We start from the raw sequence: 18,544 nt of genomic DNA, 5'->3' as shown, positions 1-18,544 counted from the left end.
TGGCTTCTGCCCCGGCGCCGCCGGCCCCGACTGGATCCGGGTCGCCGCCGGTCGACCTTACGACCTCGCCGGCGCCGTCCCCGAAGGTGTCACCACCGGCGCCGACTTCGGTCGACGCCGGCCCGAGTCCTGTCGCTCCTGTTCAGCCGCCCACACGGCCCCGTTGGGAGCCGTATGAGACGGCGATAGGTACATTACACTTTAATGAACGGGCCCCGATTGTTGATCCTGGCTACCAGGAATTGGGTGACGACGAGGACTGGGAGGGGTCTGTGGACCCTCTGACACAGGAGTGTCAGGACCAAGCGGACTGGACAGTGGAGCTTGGGGAAGCCAGTGACCTGGACCTCTCTCCAGACACTGGTTTAGTCTCCCCTCCTACCGTGGCTACGGAGGAGGGGGCAGCCTACAGTGTAGTGTTGATGCGGGTGGCTAAGGCCTTAAACCTTACGCTCCCCTCAGCGGCCGTGAGGACTAATCTCCTCACCGAGGTCCTCAAACCGCAGGCAAGCTCGGTCGAGCCTCTGCTGCCGTTCAATGAGGCCTTATGTGACGTTCTGCTGGGCACCTGGTCCAAGCCCGCCTCAGGACAGCCTGTGGACAGGAACGTGGCCAGACGCTACCGCCCTGCTCCGGGTGACCCTAGCTTCCTGTCGACCACCCCACCCCGAGAGCCTGGTTATCCAGGCCTCTAACTCCCAGACTGCATTCCCGTCGGCTCCTCCCGACAGGAAATCAAAGAGGTTTGAACAGTTTGGTAAGAAAGTGTTCTCGTCCCTTAGTTTGGGACTGCGGTCGGTCAATACCGCATGCCTCTTGGGCCGCTACACCCACACCCTGTGGGACACGTTTGCGGACGTGCTGCCACAATGCCCTGAGGAGGTCAGGGCTAAACTCGCCCAAGCCCTAGTGGAGGGTCGAGATGCGGCACGGTACTCTATCCGGTGCGGACTGGATACCACTGATACCCTGGGAAGAGCGATGGCTACGACAGTGGCGGTTCGACGTCACACCTGGTTGAGGTGCGCCAATTTTTCGGCTGATGTCCAGGCTACTCTCCTGGACATGCCGTTGGATGGCCGTCGCCTGTTTGGCGTCCAGGCAGACCACGCGCTTGAGCGCTTTAAGGACTCCAGGGCTACGGCCAAGTCCTTGGGCCTCTCGCCCTGCGCCAGCAGTCGGGTGCCTTTCACTCCTTTCGTGGCCAAGGAAGGGGCGCCCCCAGACGTGCCGCCAGCCACACGCCGCCTCAACAGAACCTTCAGCGCGGTGGCGGCCATGGAAACCGCCGTGGAGGCGGTCGGGGACAACGGCGAGGCCAGTCCGCACCCGCTCCCGCAGCATCTGCCTCAAAACCTTCCTAGTCAGAGTTTTCAGGCCCATGTGACTCCCGTGGGGGGCAGGGTTCGCCATCACCTCTCCCACTGGCGCACCGTCACTTCGGACAGGTGGGTGCTGCAAATCGTCCGGAGGGGCTACTCCCTCCCCTTCGAGACGACCCCGAATGCCATGCCACCGCAGTACCACCACGTGTCGGGGGACCACTTGAGACTTCTGCAGGAGGAAGTTACGGCCCTCTTGGCCAAGGGGGCCATCAAGCGTGTTCCTGGGCCAGAAGTAGGGTGTGTTTGTTACTCCCACTACTTCCTGGTACCCAAGAAGGGCAAAGGGGGCCTACGCCCTATCTTGGACCTACGGAACATCAACGGCTTCCTCCGGAAGGAGAAGTTCAAGATGTTGACTTTGGCTCAGGTCTTGGCTGCCCTAGACCCGCAAGACTGGATGGTGGCATTGGACTTGCAGGACGCTTACTCTCACATCCCCGTCCTGCCGGCCCACCGACGTTACCTGCGGTTCACGGTAGGCCACGAGCACTTTCAGTTCACCGTGCTCCCCTTTGGCCTTACCAGCGCCCCACGGGTGTTCACGAAAGTGATGGCTGTGGTCGCAGCTCATCTGCGCAGGTTAGGGGTTTCAGTCTTCCCCTACCTCGACGACTGGTTGTTGAAGGCGGCCTCGCCCCAAACAGTCGTCAACCACCTCCAGACGACGGCAGACCTCCTGCACCAGCTGGGGTTCTACATCAATGTGCCGAAGTCACACCTGTGCCCCTCTCAGAAGCTCCTTTTCATCAGAGCGGTTCTCGACTCGGCGCAGTTTCGGGTTTACCTGCCCGAACAGCGGGTTCAGGATATACAGGCTCTCATCCCAATCTTCCAGCCTTTATCCAGAGTCTCGGTCAGGTTGACGCTGCGGCTTCTGGGGCTGATGGCTTCCTGCATCCTTCTGGTGTATCACGCCCGTTGGCGGATGCGGGCTCTGCAGTGGGACCTGAAGTTTCAGTGGGCCCAGCATCAGGGCAATCTGTCCGACCATGTCCTGATCTCGGAGGGCACTATGAGACAGCTGCAGTGGTGGCTCACGGACCACGATTGGGTCAACGGCAAATCCCTCTCCCTCCCCCAACCGGAGCACGTGGTTGTGACGGACGCGTCCCTCCAGGGCTGGGGAGGCCACATGGGAGAGGCGGAGATCAGAGGCCTCTGGTCTCCGGAGGAGTCCCGGCTCCATAGCGACCTTCTGGAGCTGCGGCAGATTCGTCTGGCGCTGAAGGCATTCCTCCCCTCTGTCCGAGGGAGTGCAGTGCAGGTGTTCACGGACAACACCACCGCCATGTGGTACTGCAACAAACAGGGCAGTGTGGGGGTCATAGACCCTCTGTCAGGAGGCTCTGCGCCTCTGTCAGTGGCTGGAACGTCAGGGCGTGACCCTGGTGGTTCAACACCTGGCAGGTTCTCTGAACGCCAGGGAGGACGAACTCAGCCGAAGGTGCTCGATGGATCACGAATGGCGTCTGAACTCTGACGTGGCGCAAGGCATCTTTCTTCGATGGGGAGAGCCTTGGTTAGATCTATTCGCCACCGAAGAGAACGCGCAATGTCATCAGTTCTGCACGTTGGAATTTCCAAGGCGGCACTCGCTCGGCGACACATTTCGTTACGAGTGGAGTTGCGGTCTGTTATATGCCTTTCCGCCTATACCATTTCTGCCCAGAGTGCTGAAGAAGATCAAGCGCGACCGGGCCCAAGTCATCCTTGTGGCTCCGGACTGGGCTCGAAGGTACTGGTATCCCGAGCTACTCAATATGTCAGTCGATCCCCCGATCCGTCTGCCCCTTCAGGAGGACCTTCTGTCGCAGCAGCAGGGGACGGTCCTCCACCCGAACCTGTCCAGTCTCCACCTCCATGCTTGGAGATTGAGCGGCGGCAGTTGAGGCCATTTGACTTGCCTCCTGAAGTCTGTAATGTTATTCTGGCAGCCAGGGGTCCCTCCACAAAGTTGGTATACGCCTGCCGGTGGAACAGATTTGTGGTATGGTGCACAGCGAAGGCTGTGGATCCTCTCTCTGCCCCTCTTTCTGAGGTTCTTCTCTTCCTTCTTTCTCTTGCCCAGCAGGGCTCTGCTCTGGGCACTGTCAAGGGCTACCTTTCTACCCTTTCCGCCTTCCTAAGGCTACCTGATCAGCCTTCTTTGTTAAAGTCCCCTATTGTCACTCGTTTTCTGAAAGGCATCACACACATGTTTCTAGCTGTCCCTTTTGTGATGCCTCAGTGGGACTTGAACCTGGTTCTTACTTTCTTGATATGCGCTCCCTTTGAGCCACTTCATTCTTGTCCTCTCCGTCTTCTCACTTTGAAGACAGTTTTCCTGGTTGCCATCACCTCTGCCAGGAGAGTGAGTGAGCTCCAGGCTCTGTCTTGCAAACCCCCTTTCCTGTCTGTACACCCGGACAAGGTGGTGTTGCGTACAAGACCCTCTTTCCTGCCCAAGGTAGTCTCTGCTTTCCACATCGGGCAGTCCATCACCTTGCCCTCCTTCTTCCCACCTCCGCATCCCTCAAAGGATGAAGAGCGGCTCCATCGTCTGGACCCAAAATGTGCGCTTTCATTCTATGTGGATCGCACATGCCAGTTCTGGGTGGATGACCAACTCTTTGTTGGTTACGTGGGTGCAAAGAAGGGACGGGCGGTGCATAAGCGGACCATCTCTGGGTGGGTCGTCTTATGCATCAAGGCGTACTACTCCTTGGCTAGAAAGGAGCCTCCAGTTGGGCTGAGGGCCCATTCCACTCTGGCCACGGCGGCTACTACTGCCCTGGGTCGGGGAGTCCCCCTGCAGGACATTTGCCAGGCGGCTACTTAGGCCTCGCTGCACACCTTTGCGAGGCACTACTGCCTGGACAGTTAAGTCTGGAGGGATGGCTTCTTTGGCCGTTCCGTCCTCCAGGACTTTCTGGTGTTAGTATTGGTTCGCAGACCCACCACCGGGGTTGGTATTGCTGGGGTATCTAGTCTAAGGTAAGGAATCTAATACTAACCTGTTTCTTTCAGATGAACAAGTTACTTACCTTTGGTAACGATATATCTGTAAGAAACAGTAGTTAGTATTAGATTCCTTACCGCCCCACCCATCCTCCCCGTTCTGCGAACTGATACCTAGGGTTACGGTCATCCCCTTTCAGGGCCCTAGTTTCATGGCACCAGTGTTGTTTCTAGCATGGCTCTGCGTATCTGGCACGGGAAAGCTGTGTCTAAGAACTGACGTCAGCACGCATGGGTGGCGTCTAAGTACTCCCGACGTCATTCCGGCGCAGGCGACGACGGACGCGGAGCCAGAGACGACGCCTAACGGCGCGCAGGGGTATTGCTACGCAAAAGTTTCTGGATCCAGTCTGACGCCTGGGGATATTCTAAGGTAAGGAATCTAATACCAACTACTGTTTCTTACAGATATATCGTTACCAAAGGTAAGTAACTTGTTCATTTCTTCCACTCCCCATTTGTGGGCAGTATTTCCCTTTGCCAACACAAGTCCGAGTGCGATCCAGGTCTTTTGATGTGTCTTGGTAGATTACTCGCCTATGATGTTAAGTAGTGTTTGTTGTGGTGATTCGTGTATTGGGGTCACCATTGTGCGTGATATGTAGTATTTGTTTCCAGTATGCTTGTATCGCATGGCACTCGCACATGATATGATCGAATGATCCCATTGTTGCACATCTGCACAAGCATAGTGCACTACGTGCCGTCATCTTTTTGTCGGGTCTGTCTTGCATAGGGCATACAATGTAGTACACATAGTTGGACTAATCAGAACCCTGAACAAATTGCTATCACACTTGTAGGCTCCAACCAACCACCACATGCAGATGTCATCTGGCTCCGACAAGGACACCTGCGACGTTTTAAACTCTGAAATCTTAGGAGGTGATATTTGACCTAATTGTTGTAAAAATGTTAAAGTATTTCATTCTTTAACACACACAGGGCTTTGGGTATGTTAGTGAGGTGTGTGGAAAAATCTGAAGCCAGCCCATCAGTTGGTACCTAATCTATTCAGATGTCATCACAACCAGCAAGTGGAGTCACAGCTAAAGATTCATTTCACCTGATGATTGGGCTTGAAAGATTTTGCTTGGAGAAAGTTTTCCTAATCAATCTAGTGCTTGCAGGGCTATTCATAAGGTGAGTAAAATGCTGGAAGGTGTATCAATTAGAAAATTTAGGTTCTCCAATATTAGGGGTGTCTTTCATAGATTCACATGCTTGAATATTCCTCGTTGTCGAAGTGAAAGTCCCACGGTACATAAAAATAGCAATAAATGATAAAAATATATGTATGCGAGAACATAACATAAGAAAAAACTAGAAGTAAATACATAACTACTCCATAGGAATGCATGATAGAGAGAGAAAACACTTGTTAACATATCACTGTCATTGTTAGTCCAAACTACAGCCAATCAGGCGCCAGCACCCTCTAGAACCTTCTCCTCAGAAGCCCTCAGATTTTCTACCGCACGTCGTGTGAAGGGAGGCTCTGCTCAGTTTTTTCCTCAACTGCTTCTTGTTTCCTGAACTTTCATCATGTCAAGTAAGAAGTCTTTATTTCGACCTTGCTCTTCTTGTGGGAAATTGCGTCTTTTTTAAAAAGGACCCCCACAAGAAATGTATTTGTCTCTACCCTGAGCATGAAGTTGGCAGCTGCAAGTTTTGTAGAACCTGTTCTAACAAGACTCTAAAGGACAGAGAAGGCTGTCTCCTCCTTTGGCTCCAACGTCTTAAAGACAAGGATTCAGCTCTGTCTAATGCCGAGAGTTTTCATTCTGGACCCTCCTCTGCAGCCTCTGAGCGTGGTAGTGTGCAGGATATGCCTTCTCCTTTTCTAAAAAAGAAGAAAGGCCCTGCCTTTGGCCTCTGTGGTGTCTCCACCAGCTCCTACAACTGCTGCGCCCACGAAACCTGGCTCTCAGGCGTCTTCTGCTGCCTCACAGCGTGTTTCCACAACTAAACATGCTTCGTCGTCGACGGGAGCGTCTACGAGCGTTCCAACAACGAGATCTGCAGTGTCTACATCGACGACGTCCGCTTTTATCTCGTCGACTGCCTCTACGTCGACGAGAGTTTCATTGGCCTTTCAGACTGTCTCGTCGACGATTCCTATCACCCCGTAGACGAAGAAACCAGCATCGTCGACGAAAGCCATCAAAAAGTCATCGTCGACGAAGATTCCGTCAACTGAAGCCTCGTCGACGAGGGCTCCTTCTACAGGGGTGTCTACTGTGTCGACTACTTCGTCGGCGGCTTTGCCATCTAGAATACTTCCGTCGACGACGGCTTCGTCGACGATGGATTAATCGAAGTCCTTTTCATCGACCGCCATTTCAGCACCGTCAACGATAACGTCGACTGCACCGTCGACGGTGGCACCATCTTCCTTTGCCTCGTTGCCTCTAGTGCCTTTACCTTCTTCAGTTTCTGCATCTGTCGGCACCGATCTTTCACACCATGCCGTCAAACGCCATGCCACCAGTTGTCTGATCCTGATCCGCATGCCTCCTTCACCTATGTTTGCCACTACCTCTGAGCCAGACTCGGACTCTGGTAATGATGTGGATGACACTTTCGGGGCGGCCCACAGTCCGTTTAATCTAATCATCAAATGTCAAGATTCCGGCAGTGGCGGCGACCAGGAGTCTGAGGAACAGTTCATCCAAGTTCCAATGGCTACTTTGCCTTTGTCTTTGATTTCAAATCTCCAGCATATGCTGGGCGACTACAACCGGCGTTTTCCACTAACGCCACAAGGCACTCCTAGACCATCACCTGCTGCGACTGCGACAGCTCCGCCATCTGTTCCGCCAACTTTGCCACCGACGCCTTCACCCCAGGTTCAAACGTCGGTCAAGATTCACACAACTGTGTATCCACAGGATGCGGATAATGAGTCGATTCCAGAACGGGAGGACGGAGAGGTCCACGATGATACGGATAATGATGAGTGGGACGACTACCAAATAAAGACGCCCTCCCCTCCGCTAGGAGAATCTGGGGATTCCACTCCAGTAGATATTGCCAGTTTTCCTCTGTTGCTGGATAGAGCGGCTCAGCGCTTTAAATTACCAAGGACACAGAGAGGGGAGGACTGTTTCCTCTACGATTTAAAGAATCAGCCTTTCAAACATGTCCACACTATTCCAATAATCGATTTATATATGGAAGGAGGGAGTTAAACTCATGCAGGCTCCGAATTCGTTACCTGCCCAAGTGCCGCGCCATGAGAAAGAATATAAGGCCCCAACTGGTTCACCAGCCTGCCTGGTCTCTCACCCTAAGCCGATTCGGTTGTAGCTCAGGCAGCACAGCGTCGGGCCCGTAATCCAGCGTCTCCAATCACCGCACCTCCAGATAGAGAAGGTCGGCGCCTAGACGCCATTGGGCGAAAATTCTCCACCATGGCTTCCACTACAGTACGGGTGGCGAATGCCTTAGCCATCTTGGGCTGCTACGACCGGCAGATGTGGTCTGACATATCTGCCCTAGTCGACCTCATCCCTGACGCTTCCAAAGCGGACTCTCTGCAAATCCTCCAGGACGGACAAAGAGCATCTGAAGAGATGATTGACTGCGCAGTCGATATTGCGGGCACTGGTTTCCGCCAGCTTGCTAGTGTGGCTGCCTTACAATGCCAGGGTTGGTTGAAGGCCATCTCCTTCCGGCAGGAAGCTCAATCCAGGATCCTTGATATGCCATATGATGGTGAATTGCTGTTTGGGTCACACATAGACAAAGCTCTAGAGTCCATTAAGAAGGACACCGATACGGCTAAATCGCTGGGCACTTTGCAATTTCGGAAGCAGCCATTTCGGGGTGGACGCGGCACTTCTTCCAGGAGGACAATCTCAATATCGCTCCTGCAATCAGAGCAACCAACGTTACTCTTCCAATCAGCAGCAATCAAATCGACAACAGTCCTCAAAGCCCTATAGGGGAAAGTCATCCTATCTGGGATCCACTCCCAAACGCCAATGACTTTTGTCATCCCCAAAGTGTTGGAGGTCGAACCTCTCGGTTTTATTCTCAGTGGTCTTCCATCACCTCGGACCGCTGGGTTTTGGACATTGTGCTGAAAGGTCATACCTTAAAATTCGTAAAGATTCCTCCTCATACTCCACCGTTTGGCCCGTCTCTTTCCCATTTCAAGGAGCTTTACCATCAAGTCCGTCTTCTTGTTCAGAAAGGTGCAGTAGAAGGGGTTCCAGTGTCTCCGAGAGGAGAGGGGTTTTACTCTCGTTTCTTCCTCATACTCCAGAAGACGGGAGATTGGCGACCAATTCTGGATTTGAGGGCTCTCAACAGATACCTAAAGAGTCAATCTTTCCGCATGCTGACTCTACTGGAGATCCAGCGTCTTCTGGCCAGCGGGGATTTCATGACCACCATAGACCTTCAGGACGCATACTTTCATGTCCCAATTCTCCAACAGCATCGAAAGTACCTGCGCTTCAGGGTGTAGCAGACACATTATCAGTTCAAGGTGTTGCCTTTCGGACTCCGCTCCGCCCCTCGTGTGTTCACGAAGGTGTTGGCTCCTGTGGCGGCTCACCTACGCCTCCGAGGCGTCCAAATTTTTCAATACTTGGACGATTGCCTTCTCAAGTCTCAATCACGCCATCAACTGAGCCAAGACACTTGTCTTTGTCAAAATGTGTTTCAATCCCTCGGCTTGGCCATCAATGTCGACAAGTCACAGTTTGCACCAGCGCAAACCAGGAATTCTTGGGAGCGATCTTAGACACAATGCTTTCAAAGGCGTTCGTTTCACACGAACGACAACAGAAAATCCTCCGCTTGGTGTCTCTCATTCGATAAAGGCAGTCCGTTTCTGTCCGGACATTAAAGTCATTTCTGGGGATGGCATCACCTTGTATTGCACTGATCCCACATTGCAGACTGCGGACCCGTCCCATTCAAGACGTACAGTGGCGTCAGTTATCCAGATCTTTCAACGACCTTGTGGCCGTTACAGCTCGCACGAGAAAGGGTCTGTGCTGGTGGGCACAGCCGACCAACCTGGTGACTGGAACATCCTTCCTCGTCAACGCGCCAGATCTCACGCTCACAACGGACGCCTCTCTGGACAGCTGGGGTGCTCATCTTCAAGGCCTCCATCAAGGGCAAATGGTCTCCACCCAAACGCTCTTGGCATATCAACAGGCTAGAGTTGATGGCGATCTTTCTGGCACTCAAGTCGTTTCTTCCTGTCATTCAAGGGAATTCAGTGCTTATTCAAATGGACAGTACCACCAGCATGCACTATGTGAACAAACAGGGAGGGACCAAGTCTCGACTGGCTCAGACAATTTGGGATTGGGCTCTCAGTCATCAGATAACCTTGACGGCGGTGCATCTGCCGGGCGTTTCAAACATCCTGGCAGACTCCCTCAGCAGGTCCACATCATCGACACACGAATGGGAGCTGCATCAACCGACTCTGGATCTTGTTTCACCGATGGGGTCGCCCATCTCTAGACCTCTTTGCGACACCAGAGAATCGGAAATGCCCGTCCTACGCAAATTGGCATCCCCACCCCGGATCGTGCGGGAATGCCCTTTTGATCGATTGGTGCGATCTATTGGCTTACGTCTTTCCGCCGATCCCGTTAGTGCCACGGGTGCTGTGGAAGATGCAGAGGCAGCCCTGCCACATTCTATTGATCGCCCCTCGATGGCCAAGACAGGTGTGGTTCTTGGAGATGCTCCTTCTGTCCCAGTGGGAGCCCATTCCTCTTCATCCTCGTCCAGACCTCCTGACGATGGACAGGGGCCAGGTTTGCCATCCGGATCCATCCACTCTACAATTGTCGGCATGGAACCTAAGCACCTTGAGTTCGCAAACTTAAATATCTCGCAAGACTGCAGAGAAATCCTCGCTCATGCTAGGGCTCCGTCTACCATCAAAACTTACAAACTTAAGTGGAAGAGATTTTGTCATTGGTGCATGGCAGCAAATGTCCATCCTATCCATTCTACTCCGGAGCAGCTTCTTCCATTCTTTTTGAGTCTAGCTCAAGCTGGACTCTCGCATGCTACCTTGAGTTTTCCTAGCTGCAATCTCTCGCTTCCGGCAAGATGGCTCTTCCTCCCTCTGCTCGTCCAGAACTATCCCCCAGTTTTTCAAAGGGCTTTTCCGGAAGTTCCCACCTATTCGGCGCCCTCCTCCACCGTGGCATCTCAATGTTGTTCTGTCGCAACTTATGAAATCACCATTTGAGCCCATCATAGGGCGACATTAAGTTCCTCACCTGGAAGGTTGTTCTTCTTCTTGCTCTGACCTCATCTCGTCGTGTGAGTGACCTCCACGCCTTTACTATCAAACCGCCTTATCTTCAATTCAAACCTGACGGCCTGGTACTTCACACCAACCCATCTTTCCTACCTAAGGTGCCTATGGACTTCCATCTAAATGAACCTGTGTTCTTGAAAACTTTCTTTGCTGAGCCAAAGTCTCCGGCTGAGCAGCAATTGCATTCCTTGGACATCAAATGATGACTAAGTTTTACATTAGGAGAACTACCTCCTTCCGCAGGTCCGACCAACTGTTCATCGCTTATGGACGACTGCGTCAGGGGCATCCAGTTACCAAACCAACGATTGCCCGTTGGATTTCTTCAGCCATTGCCTTCTGCCATCAACAGGCTGGCAAGCCTTTGCAGTCTTTGGTGAGGGCTCATTCTACAAGGGCTATGTCTTCATCCACCGCCCTGTTTGCTGGTGTGCCACTTCATCAGATCTGCCGTGCAGCGACATGGTCCAGCAGGCACACCTTCACCAAGCATGACTGCTTGGACGGCATCAATGAGGCGGATACCGCAGTGGGACAGGCAGTACTTCGTAATCTTTTCAAATAAGGTGAGCCTCTGTTCCCTCCTCCTTTATATTTTTTCAATGATTGCTATTTAAGCTTCCATGACCGTATTACTACTGTCTTCGAGCTTTTCCATGCTGTGCTTAGCAATCTCATTGGAGGTTACTGCTCTCTACTCTATTCAAGCATGTGAATCTATGAAAGACACCCCTAATACTGGAGAAGAACAATTGTTACTTACCTGTAAACAGGTGGTTCTCCAGTATTGGTGTCTTTCATAGATTCACATGTGACCCAGCCTCCTCCCCTCAGAGGCTCTCTTCTCCTCAAGCACTCTGGGTCACTTTGGTGCTACGAAAATCTGAGGGCTTGAGCTTCTGAGGAGAAGGTTCTAGAGGGTGCTGGCGCCTGATTGGCTGTAGTTTGGATTAACATAATGAGAGTGATATGTTACAAGTGTTTTCTCTCTCTATCATGCATTCCTATGGAGGAACTGTTTTAGAGGTTTCAGTTATGTATTTACTTATAGTTGTTTCTTATGTTATGTTCTCACATACATATATTTTTAGCATTTATTACTATTTTTATGTACCGTGGGACTCCCACTTCGGGGAATATTCAAGCATGTGAATCTATGAAAGACACCAATACTGGAGAACCAGCTGTTTACAGGTAAGTAAAAATTGTTCTTTTCTGTCTAGCAGCTGTAAGCCATGTTACCAGGGCCGTGCAATTTTGTTTCCACTCAATGACGAGAAGGTATAATCTTTTCTGCTGGTTACACTCTTACTGTATGTGCAGAAATGTAGGTATTTTCAGCCATTTCACTGCAGGCCAAACTGATGCACTCTAGTCACATATATTGGCGCTCCCCTTCCCCCATATGCTCCACATTCTGCCCTTGTTCCCTTGCTGTTTTTGTTTATTGGTAGTGCCCCACAACCCCGCCCACCCCCATATGGCCTTGCTTACCCTGGCCCCTGCCGTGGCATTTCACCACCAGCACCTGCCACATAATATTGCAGTTCGGGTGGTGACATTTCTGTCTGCACTAAAGATGCCGCACGAAGGACGCATACCATATTCAGGATGTCATGCTCGTGATTTGCAGCTGAAACTTGGAGTCTGAAGAACTTGTGGCTAAACCTTCTCATGTTGAATAATTTTGACAATCTTGCTCAACAGATTATAATGAAGACAGGAATTCTGAGGTTTCACTTTCTAAGTGTTTTTTATGTATGATGCACACAAGGTTGCAATAACCCCTCCTGCGACGTTAAGCTTTGTAATTAAAGTTTTACCAGTTTTACCAGTTTTATCAGGGCTTGCATTCATTATTTGTATGCATGCCCATATTGGAAGTGCTCAAATTAGTCATTCTTTTGTAAGGGACATTCTTGCCTCTCGTTGAAACATTTGACTCCTACTTGGGAACTAGGTCTGCTGCCAGATTTTACAACCGTAGTGTTTTATTCAATCACCTGAGATCGGTTTCATTTTATGTTCCTTTTTTATGAGAGTTGAAAATCCATTTATGCTTTGCCGTAGAGAGAGAAAACCTGTCTGCCTCACCAAGCTGTGCAAAATGTTGCACTCTTCACAGTCTGACCTAGTAATCATCACTCCAAGAGCTTTGCTTCACACATTCTTAAACTGTTACATGCTTGCTGCGTTCCCAGCTTAAGTAATTAATATTTGTATACATTGTTTCTCAAACTTTCTTTACTCTTTAGATGGTGAACAGTCAAAAGAGAAAGATTGACCAACTGAATTTTCAATTGAAGGTAAGAGGCTACTATATTGAATGGGAGGTTGGTCCCAGAACGGCTAGAGCACATACAGGCAATGTTCTTTGGGGTTGGAGACCGGAGATTTGTTTAGATAGCGGACTGTAAGTGGCTTGAAGAGCTGCAGGCTTTGTGCTCAAGTGAGCAAAGATTTTAGTATTGTTTTAAGCGCAGTTTAACTGTAGTGGTCCTGTCTGATTGGGTACTGGGCCCAGTGGTAGCTGTCTTGAGAGAACATGTCTTTTGATTTAACCCTTTCTCACTGCCTATTTGTACTAGACTCTAAAGGAGGAGGCAGCACAGGAAGAGAGCACAGAGCAGGCTCTGAGTGAGGAATCCAGGAGGAGGGATGAAACTGTGCAGCAGCTCAAAGAAGCTGTGAAAGAGGTGAGAGTCTAATGCTGACTTACATAATGTATTTAATGACCATTCATTAAATGGCTGGGCAAAATCTCCCCGGCCCCCTCATCGACTAGCTAGTGCAAGGAAGTTGTACATCAGGGCACAGCCAAAGGGCAGGTCTTGCTTGAGGAAATATACAGAGGGCTCAGGAAGCAACCCATAGCAATTGTGTGGGATGCCTTTCTGGAATCCTTTAGGTCCCAGAAGAACAAGGGTTAAACACACTGTGCGAATGGGACAGGTCTTCCAATACACTTCTCGACCCCCTACCCCCGGCTTCCCACTTGGACTGCAGTGCATCGGCAAGACCATTTTCTCACTCAATGAGTCTGCGTATCTATCCAGCCAGTCTCATTGGGTTCTCCTCCCGGCCCCTCTACATATCAGTACACTATGATCACGTTTGTCACACAGAAGACTAGTTTAGGTTAGGGTGGGGGCATATTGTTGTGTTGATTTTCTTTTTCTTTTTTTCTTTTTCCTTTCTCCCTTTTATTGTCGTTTGGATTCTCAAATGATCTGCATATACAAGTTTATGTATTGTTGTGTTAGAATATTTTACACTGTGAACAATGGAGGGTGCTGTATGTATGTCCTGAAATTATAACAATTACTGTGAATGTCGATTCATGTGCTAATGTGTCCTTTTCCCCAGTGAAACAAAAAAAAAGGTTTTAAAGAAAAGAGGCTGGGGAAGAGTTGACTACAAAATTGTGTTTTCGTAATGGAGCAAGATGTTGAAAAGTAATATTACTCCAGTATTGGAACTTACATAGATGTACATGCTTGAATCATTCCCCGTCATCGAGATGGGAGCCACCAAGTCAAATTAACGAGAACGGCATACAGACCATCTCCTCTTGATATCGTCCATGGTATTCTGGGGAAGATCATAGTCCTGTTCCCCTTCATATCCCGCTTCAGAATCTTCCTCCTGGCACTTAACGTGCAGTTCTGAAGGGCTATGGGCATATCCGAAAGGACCGTCATCATCCGAGTCCTCCTCTTCCATGAGGTGAGAGGGTAGTAGTGGGGTAACCTTGTTGTCTCAGATCTTCTAGAGGGCGAAGCAGATGAGGGCTCATCACTGTCGTCACTAGAGACTGGATCCCTTCTGGTTTTAAGTTTCTGGAGCCAGGTAAGGCGACGTCCCTCACAATCCCTTAAGGTTTTAGTAGAAAAGGTACGACATACCTTGCAGTCCTTGGCCTTGTGGTCCGGATACAAGCAGTATATTATGAGGGTCATCCACATTAAGCCTCTTTAGAGCAGGAGGCACAGGCTCTAAAAGGTTTTTTTTCTCCTTGTCTACCATGACAAAAAGAGAACAGACCAAGATTGTAGAGTAATCTGGAAAAATACAGCTGAAGAGTTCTCTCAAAAGTAGTAGAATAAGGAATAGCTCAGTGGAGACTCCCTTGCACAAAGTGCGGTTGAAAATCTGATGGTCTGAGTTTCTCTCAGGAGGGTTCTAGAGGGTGGGGCTGATCTGATTGGTTGTTGATTTTATTTGGTCTTTTACAAAAAGAGGTTGGTATGTTACACAACTGGAATGGGCATAGGCCTGGTTTCTAGTTTGTAATAGCTTTGCATTGCTATTTTTATATACCAGGGACTCCCATCTCGACGACGGAGAATGATTCAAGCATGTGAATCTATGAAAGTTTCCAATACTGGGGAACTAAAGTTACAGGTAAGTAACTTGTTTTCTTACACTGAAAGGCAAGGTGTGAATTCTACACTGACAAGTTATCTGCTATCATTCCTTTTCATGCCTCAGAGTTATTTCCACTGTAACACCGTAATGGTATTCTCTGATGTCCCACACATGGGATCCTGAAACACCATTTCATCATAAGAAAAACTGCTTGTAAGAGGCAACATTTTTTTTTCAGATGCTCTCTTGCCCCAGTATTGGAAATTTCGTAGATTCCCATAGCTTGTATCATTCCCCGTCCTCGGAATGGGAGCCTCGGTAAATAAAAAATACCATAGCAGTAGGTACAAAAGAGAAAGAAAGACTTAGGCCTCATCTCATTTTGTAGCATATCCACCTCTTTTTGTAAAATACCAAAAACCTGCCACAACCAATCAGATTAGCCTCACTCCATAGAACCCTCCTGAGAGAACCTCAGAGCCTCAGGTTATTCTACTGCACGTTGTGCTTAGGGAGTCTGCACTGAGCTCTGCTCGGATTTCTCAACAACTCTTGGATTTCTACTTTATTCTCTCCAGAATGTCTTATAAAGAAAATAAAGCTTTATTTAAGGCCTGTGCTACTTGCTCTAAAAAAAGACTATGTTGAAGACAAGCTTAAGGATTGTATTTATTGCCAGTACCCAGGTCACAAGGCCACTGATTGTAAGATCTGCAGGACCTTTTCTACTAAGACCCTGAGAGACTGGGAAGGACTACTTTTGACCTGGTTACAGAAGATGAAGTCACGGAAAGAAGTAATTTCAAGTGACTGTGAATATTCCTCCTCAGCAACATCTTCAAGGAGGTCTAAGAAGAGGGGTAGGTCTTCCCCTTCCACTTCAAGTGAGCCTCCTGCTAAGGACTCTCAAAAGACCTCTGATAAGTCTAGCAGGCCCAGTCCCGAGAAATCTCCTCACCGATGTGTAAAGGAGAGGGAGGGACTTGTTTCTGAGGTACTTCCATCTCAGAAGGTGATTCTTGGACCTTCTATTACCTCTCCACCAACTGAAAAGGCTGAACTTTTCAAGAAACCTGCACCTGTACCTCAGGAGGGAAAATTGGAGAAGAAAACCCGTTCGTCGTCGACGACGATAATTCCAGGTACGTGGACGACTGCAACTAAAAGCCACCAGACGTCGACTTCAGCTCAGTCGACGGTCCCGTCGTCGAGAGCTTCAACGACTTCATTGACGTCGACAGTGGCGTCGACTATGCTAACAACCTCAACGACTACGCCGACGGTGATGACGATGACTACGTCGACAGCGACGGCGATGATGGTGCTGACGTCTAGCTCGTCGAAGGTTGCTTCGATCATCACTTCACCGTCGACTATGATCCTTCCATCCACGACTATGCATTCTACAATGAGGATTCCTTGACAACGTTTACGACTGAAGGTGTAAAAAAAATCTAAATCTCTATTAAAAGACACCAAATAACACCGGAGATTACATCACCACGGAGGGTAACACCTTTACCTTCTGCATTACTTTTGGACGAGGAATACTCAGATGAGGATGATAGTCCCTATGGAGATGCAGTCAGCCCTTCTCCGCTCCAGGTGAAATACCAGGACTCAGATTCTGATGATTATTACTTGGAACAGCTGCAACTTCCTCCTCTGTATCGTCCTGAAGAAAAGTAATATAAGGGAAGAAGGCATGGCCACCATACCTTGATAAGTGACTTGCAGATTATGTTAGAGGATTATAGGAGGAGATTGCCATCTCAAGCCTCCGAGTCCATTCAACCACCTTCACTGCCAACTCCATCTACGTGTACTTCTCAGCCGCCAAAACCAGAACCTTTGCGGGAACAACGGGATCTCATCTCTGGACAGGATGATGATGATGAAGTGCTCTCAGGAATGGGAAACAAAGACCATTTGGTGGACGGAGGTGTGAACTCCAGCACGATGGCTAGACTGCTGTGGCCATAGATGGCCCAGCTTCAAAGACACTACCACTTTTAATGTGAGTCACGTTGTAGCCTTCCCTATTTGTGTAAGTAGACAAGCTAACATCTCCTCTAGAGAAGGGTGGGAACCTGTTGCAGAGCATGTTTTCCAAGAGGGGTGGGTAAATAATCTGAACAGATCTAAGGGTGTGCCAAGAGCTCTGTCCCAGACAAGGGTCCTAACATTTTGGGTTTAGGTTGAGAACGGTATCCTACAGGAAGTGATGTAAAGTTTCAAAGGTTGCCTCGTGGGATCTATTGCCCAATTGGATAGGGAGTCCCACAAACGCAAAGATGGCATAGGCCTTAGATCACTACTTGACTGGAAAAAAACAGAAAAGGACGCTGCTGCTGATCCCTGGAACCAGCAAAGAGAGGATGCACCAAAGACTGTACTGCTGAATACGAGGGACTTGCACAGATGACTCTGCCTGCTGTGCCCACTTGTGGATAAGAGCTCCTCTTGTTCAAGGACAGAAGAATTGACTCCAAGAGCTAGTTGTTTAGTTCTCCTGTTAAGCATGAGGTTTACCCACAGCTAAGTAACCCTGCACTCCTAGAGATTCTAGTTGCCCAGAAATACCTGACGACTGCAGGACCAAGTACCGGCCTTTTAGGGTTGTCCTCAAGTCCACGGAACCTGTAGCTGAAATGGACCCTGGTCCACAAATATGACTTGATTACCTGTAAATAAGTGTTGAGACCGCTGTAACTGAATACTAGGTGACAAGTGACAACTGGACTCCACTGCTGGACTGTGGAAGCTCATGCCCTGAGGCCGGAGGTGAACCCTGACACTTATGGATTCCAGCATGGTCCCAGGAATACTCACTGCATTCGCTTCAGTATCTCTTCAGTCTCCCCAGCATCAGGACTACTTCTTGGCCCGGCCACAGTAAAGGCGAAAAGTGCACTGAGGGGGTCTAAGATAGCTGGACCGGACAAGTAACTATCTCTCTGGACCTGAGCAGTCATTGTGACTAGCCCGACCCAATTCGGCCTGTCCAAATAAAGAGAAGTGTTCAGTCTAATAGAGACTTCTAGTTGCTGATTCCGTACCCTAGAATATCCACTGATATCAGACTGGATCCGGTAGATTTTTGAGCCATAGCTTCTTTGCACCATTAAGTGGTGTGTGTTGGCAGTGCGTCTGCGTCATCCGTGCCGAAAGTGACATGGGCCCTACCTATATAGCTACCACCTTGGTGCGCGGACGTCAGTCCTTTAGCTTCCGCACCAGATAGGGCTGAACAGGTCTGAGCTACCCCATAGTCACTTTTTGACTGGCTATTTTCGATGTTTTGTCAAACGATTGGGAAAATTTTCTCCTGATGTGATGTCTTCACCCAAGAAATCTGCTGGTTTCAAATCATGTGGGGCCTTTCACAGGCAAATGTCCGACAAATCTCTGCATGTTGCTTGGAATGGGATCACAACTCTTAAGAGCTGCAAGGACTGCTGCTCGATGCATTCCAAGGCGCTGAGGGAGC

At 49.7% G+C, this 18,544-nt stretch overlaps 1 protein-coding gene across 1 annotated transcript in view; it reads left to right on the top strand.

Annotated features, from left to right (window-relative positions):
• The window catches only part of CEP85 (centrosomal protein 85), a 413,787-nt gene that overhangs the window by 319,906 nt on the left and 75,337 nt on the right, over nt 1-18,544 (top strand). The window contains exons 11-12 of the mRNA XM_086957634.1: nt 12,942-12,992; nt 13,275-13,382. Of these exons, the coding sequence (XP_086813760.1) occupies nt 12,942-12,992; nt 13,275-13,382 (159 nt within the window). The remainder of the gene's footprint in view (nt 1-12,941; nt 12,993-13,274; nt 13,383-18,544) is intronic.

Source organism: Lissotriton vulgaris, chromosome 2_1 (assembly GCF_964263255.1).
Source record: "Lissotriton vulgaris chromosome 2_1, aLisVul1.2, whole genome shotgun sequence".
NCBI lineage: Eukaryota > Metazoa > Chordata > Amphibia > Caudata > Salamandridae > Lissotriton > Lissotriton vulgaris.
The sequence above is the reverse complement of the archived record's forward strand: the minus strand, read 5'-3'. Positions and strand labels throughout refer to the sequence as shown.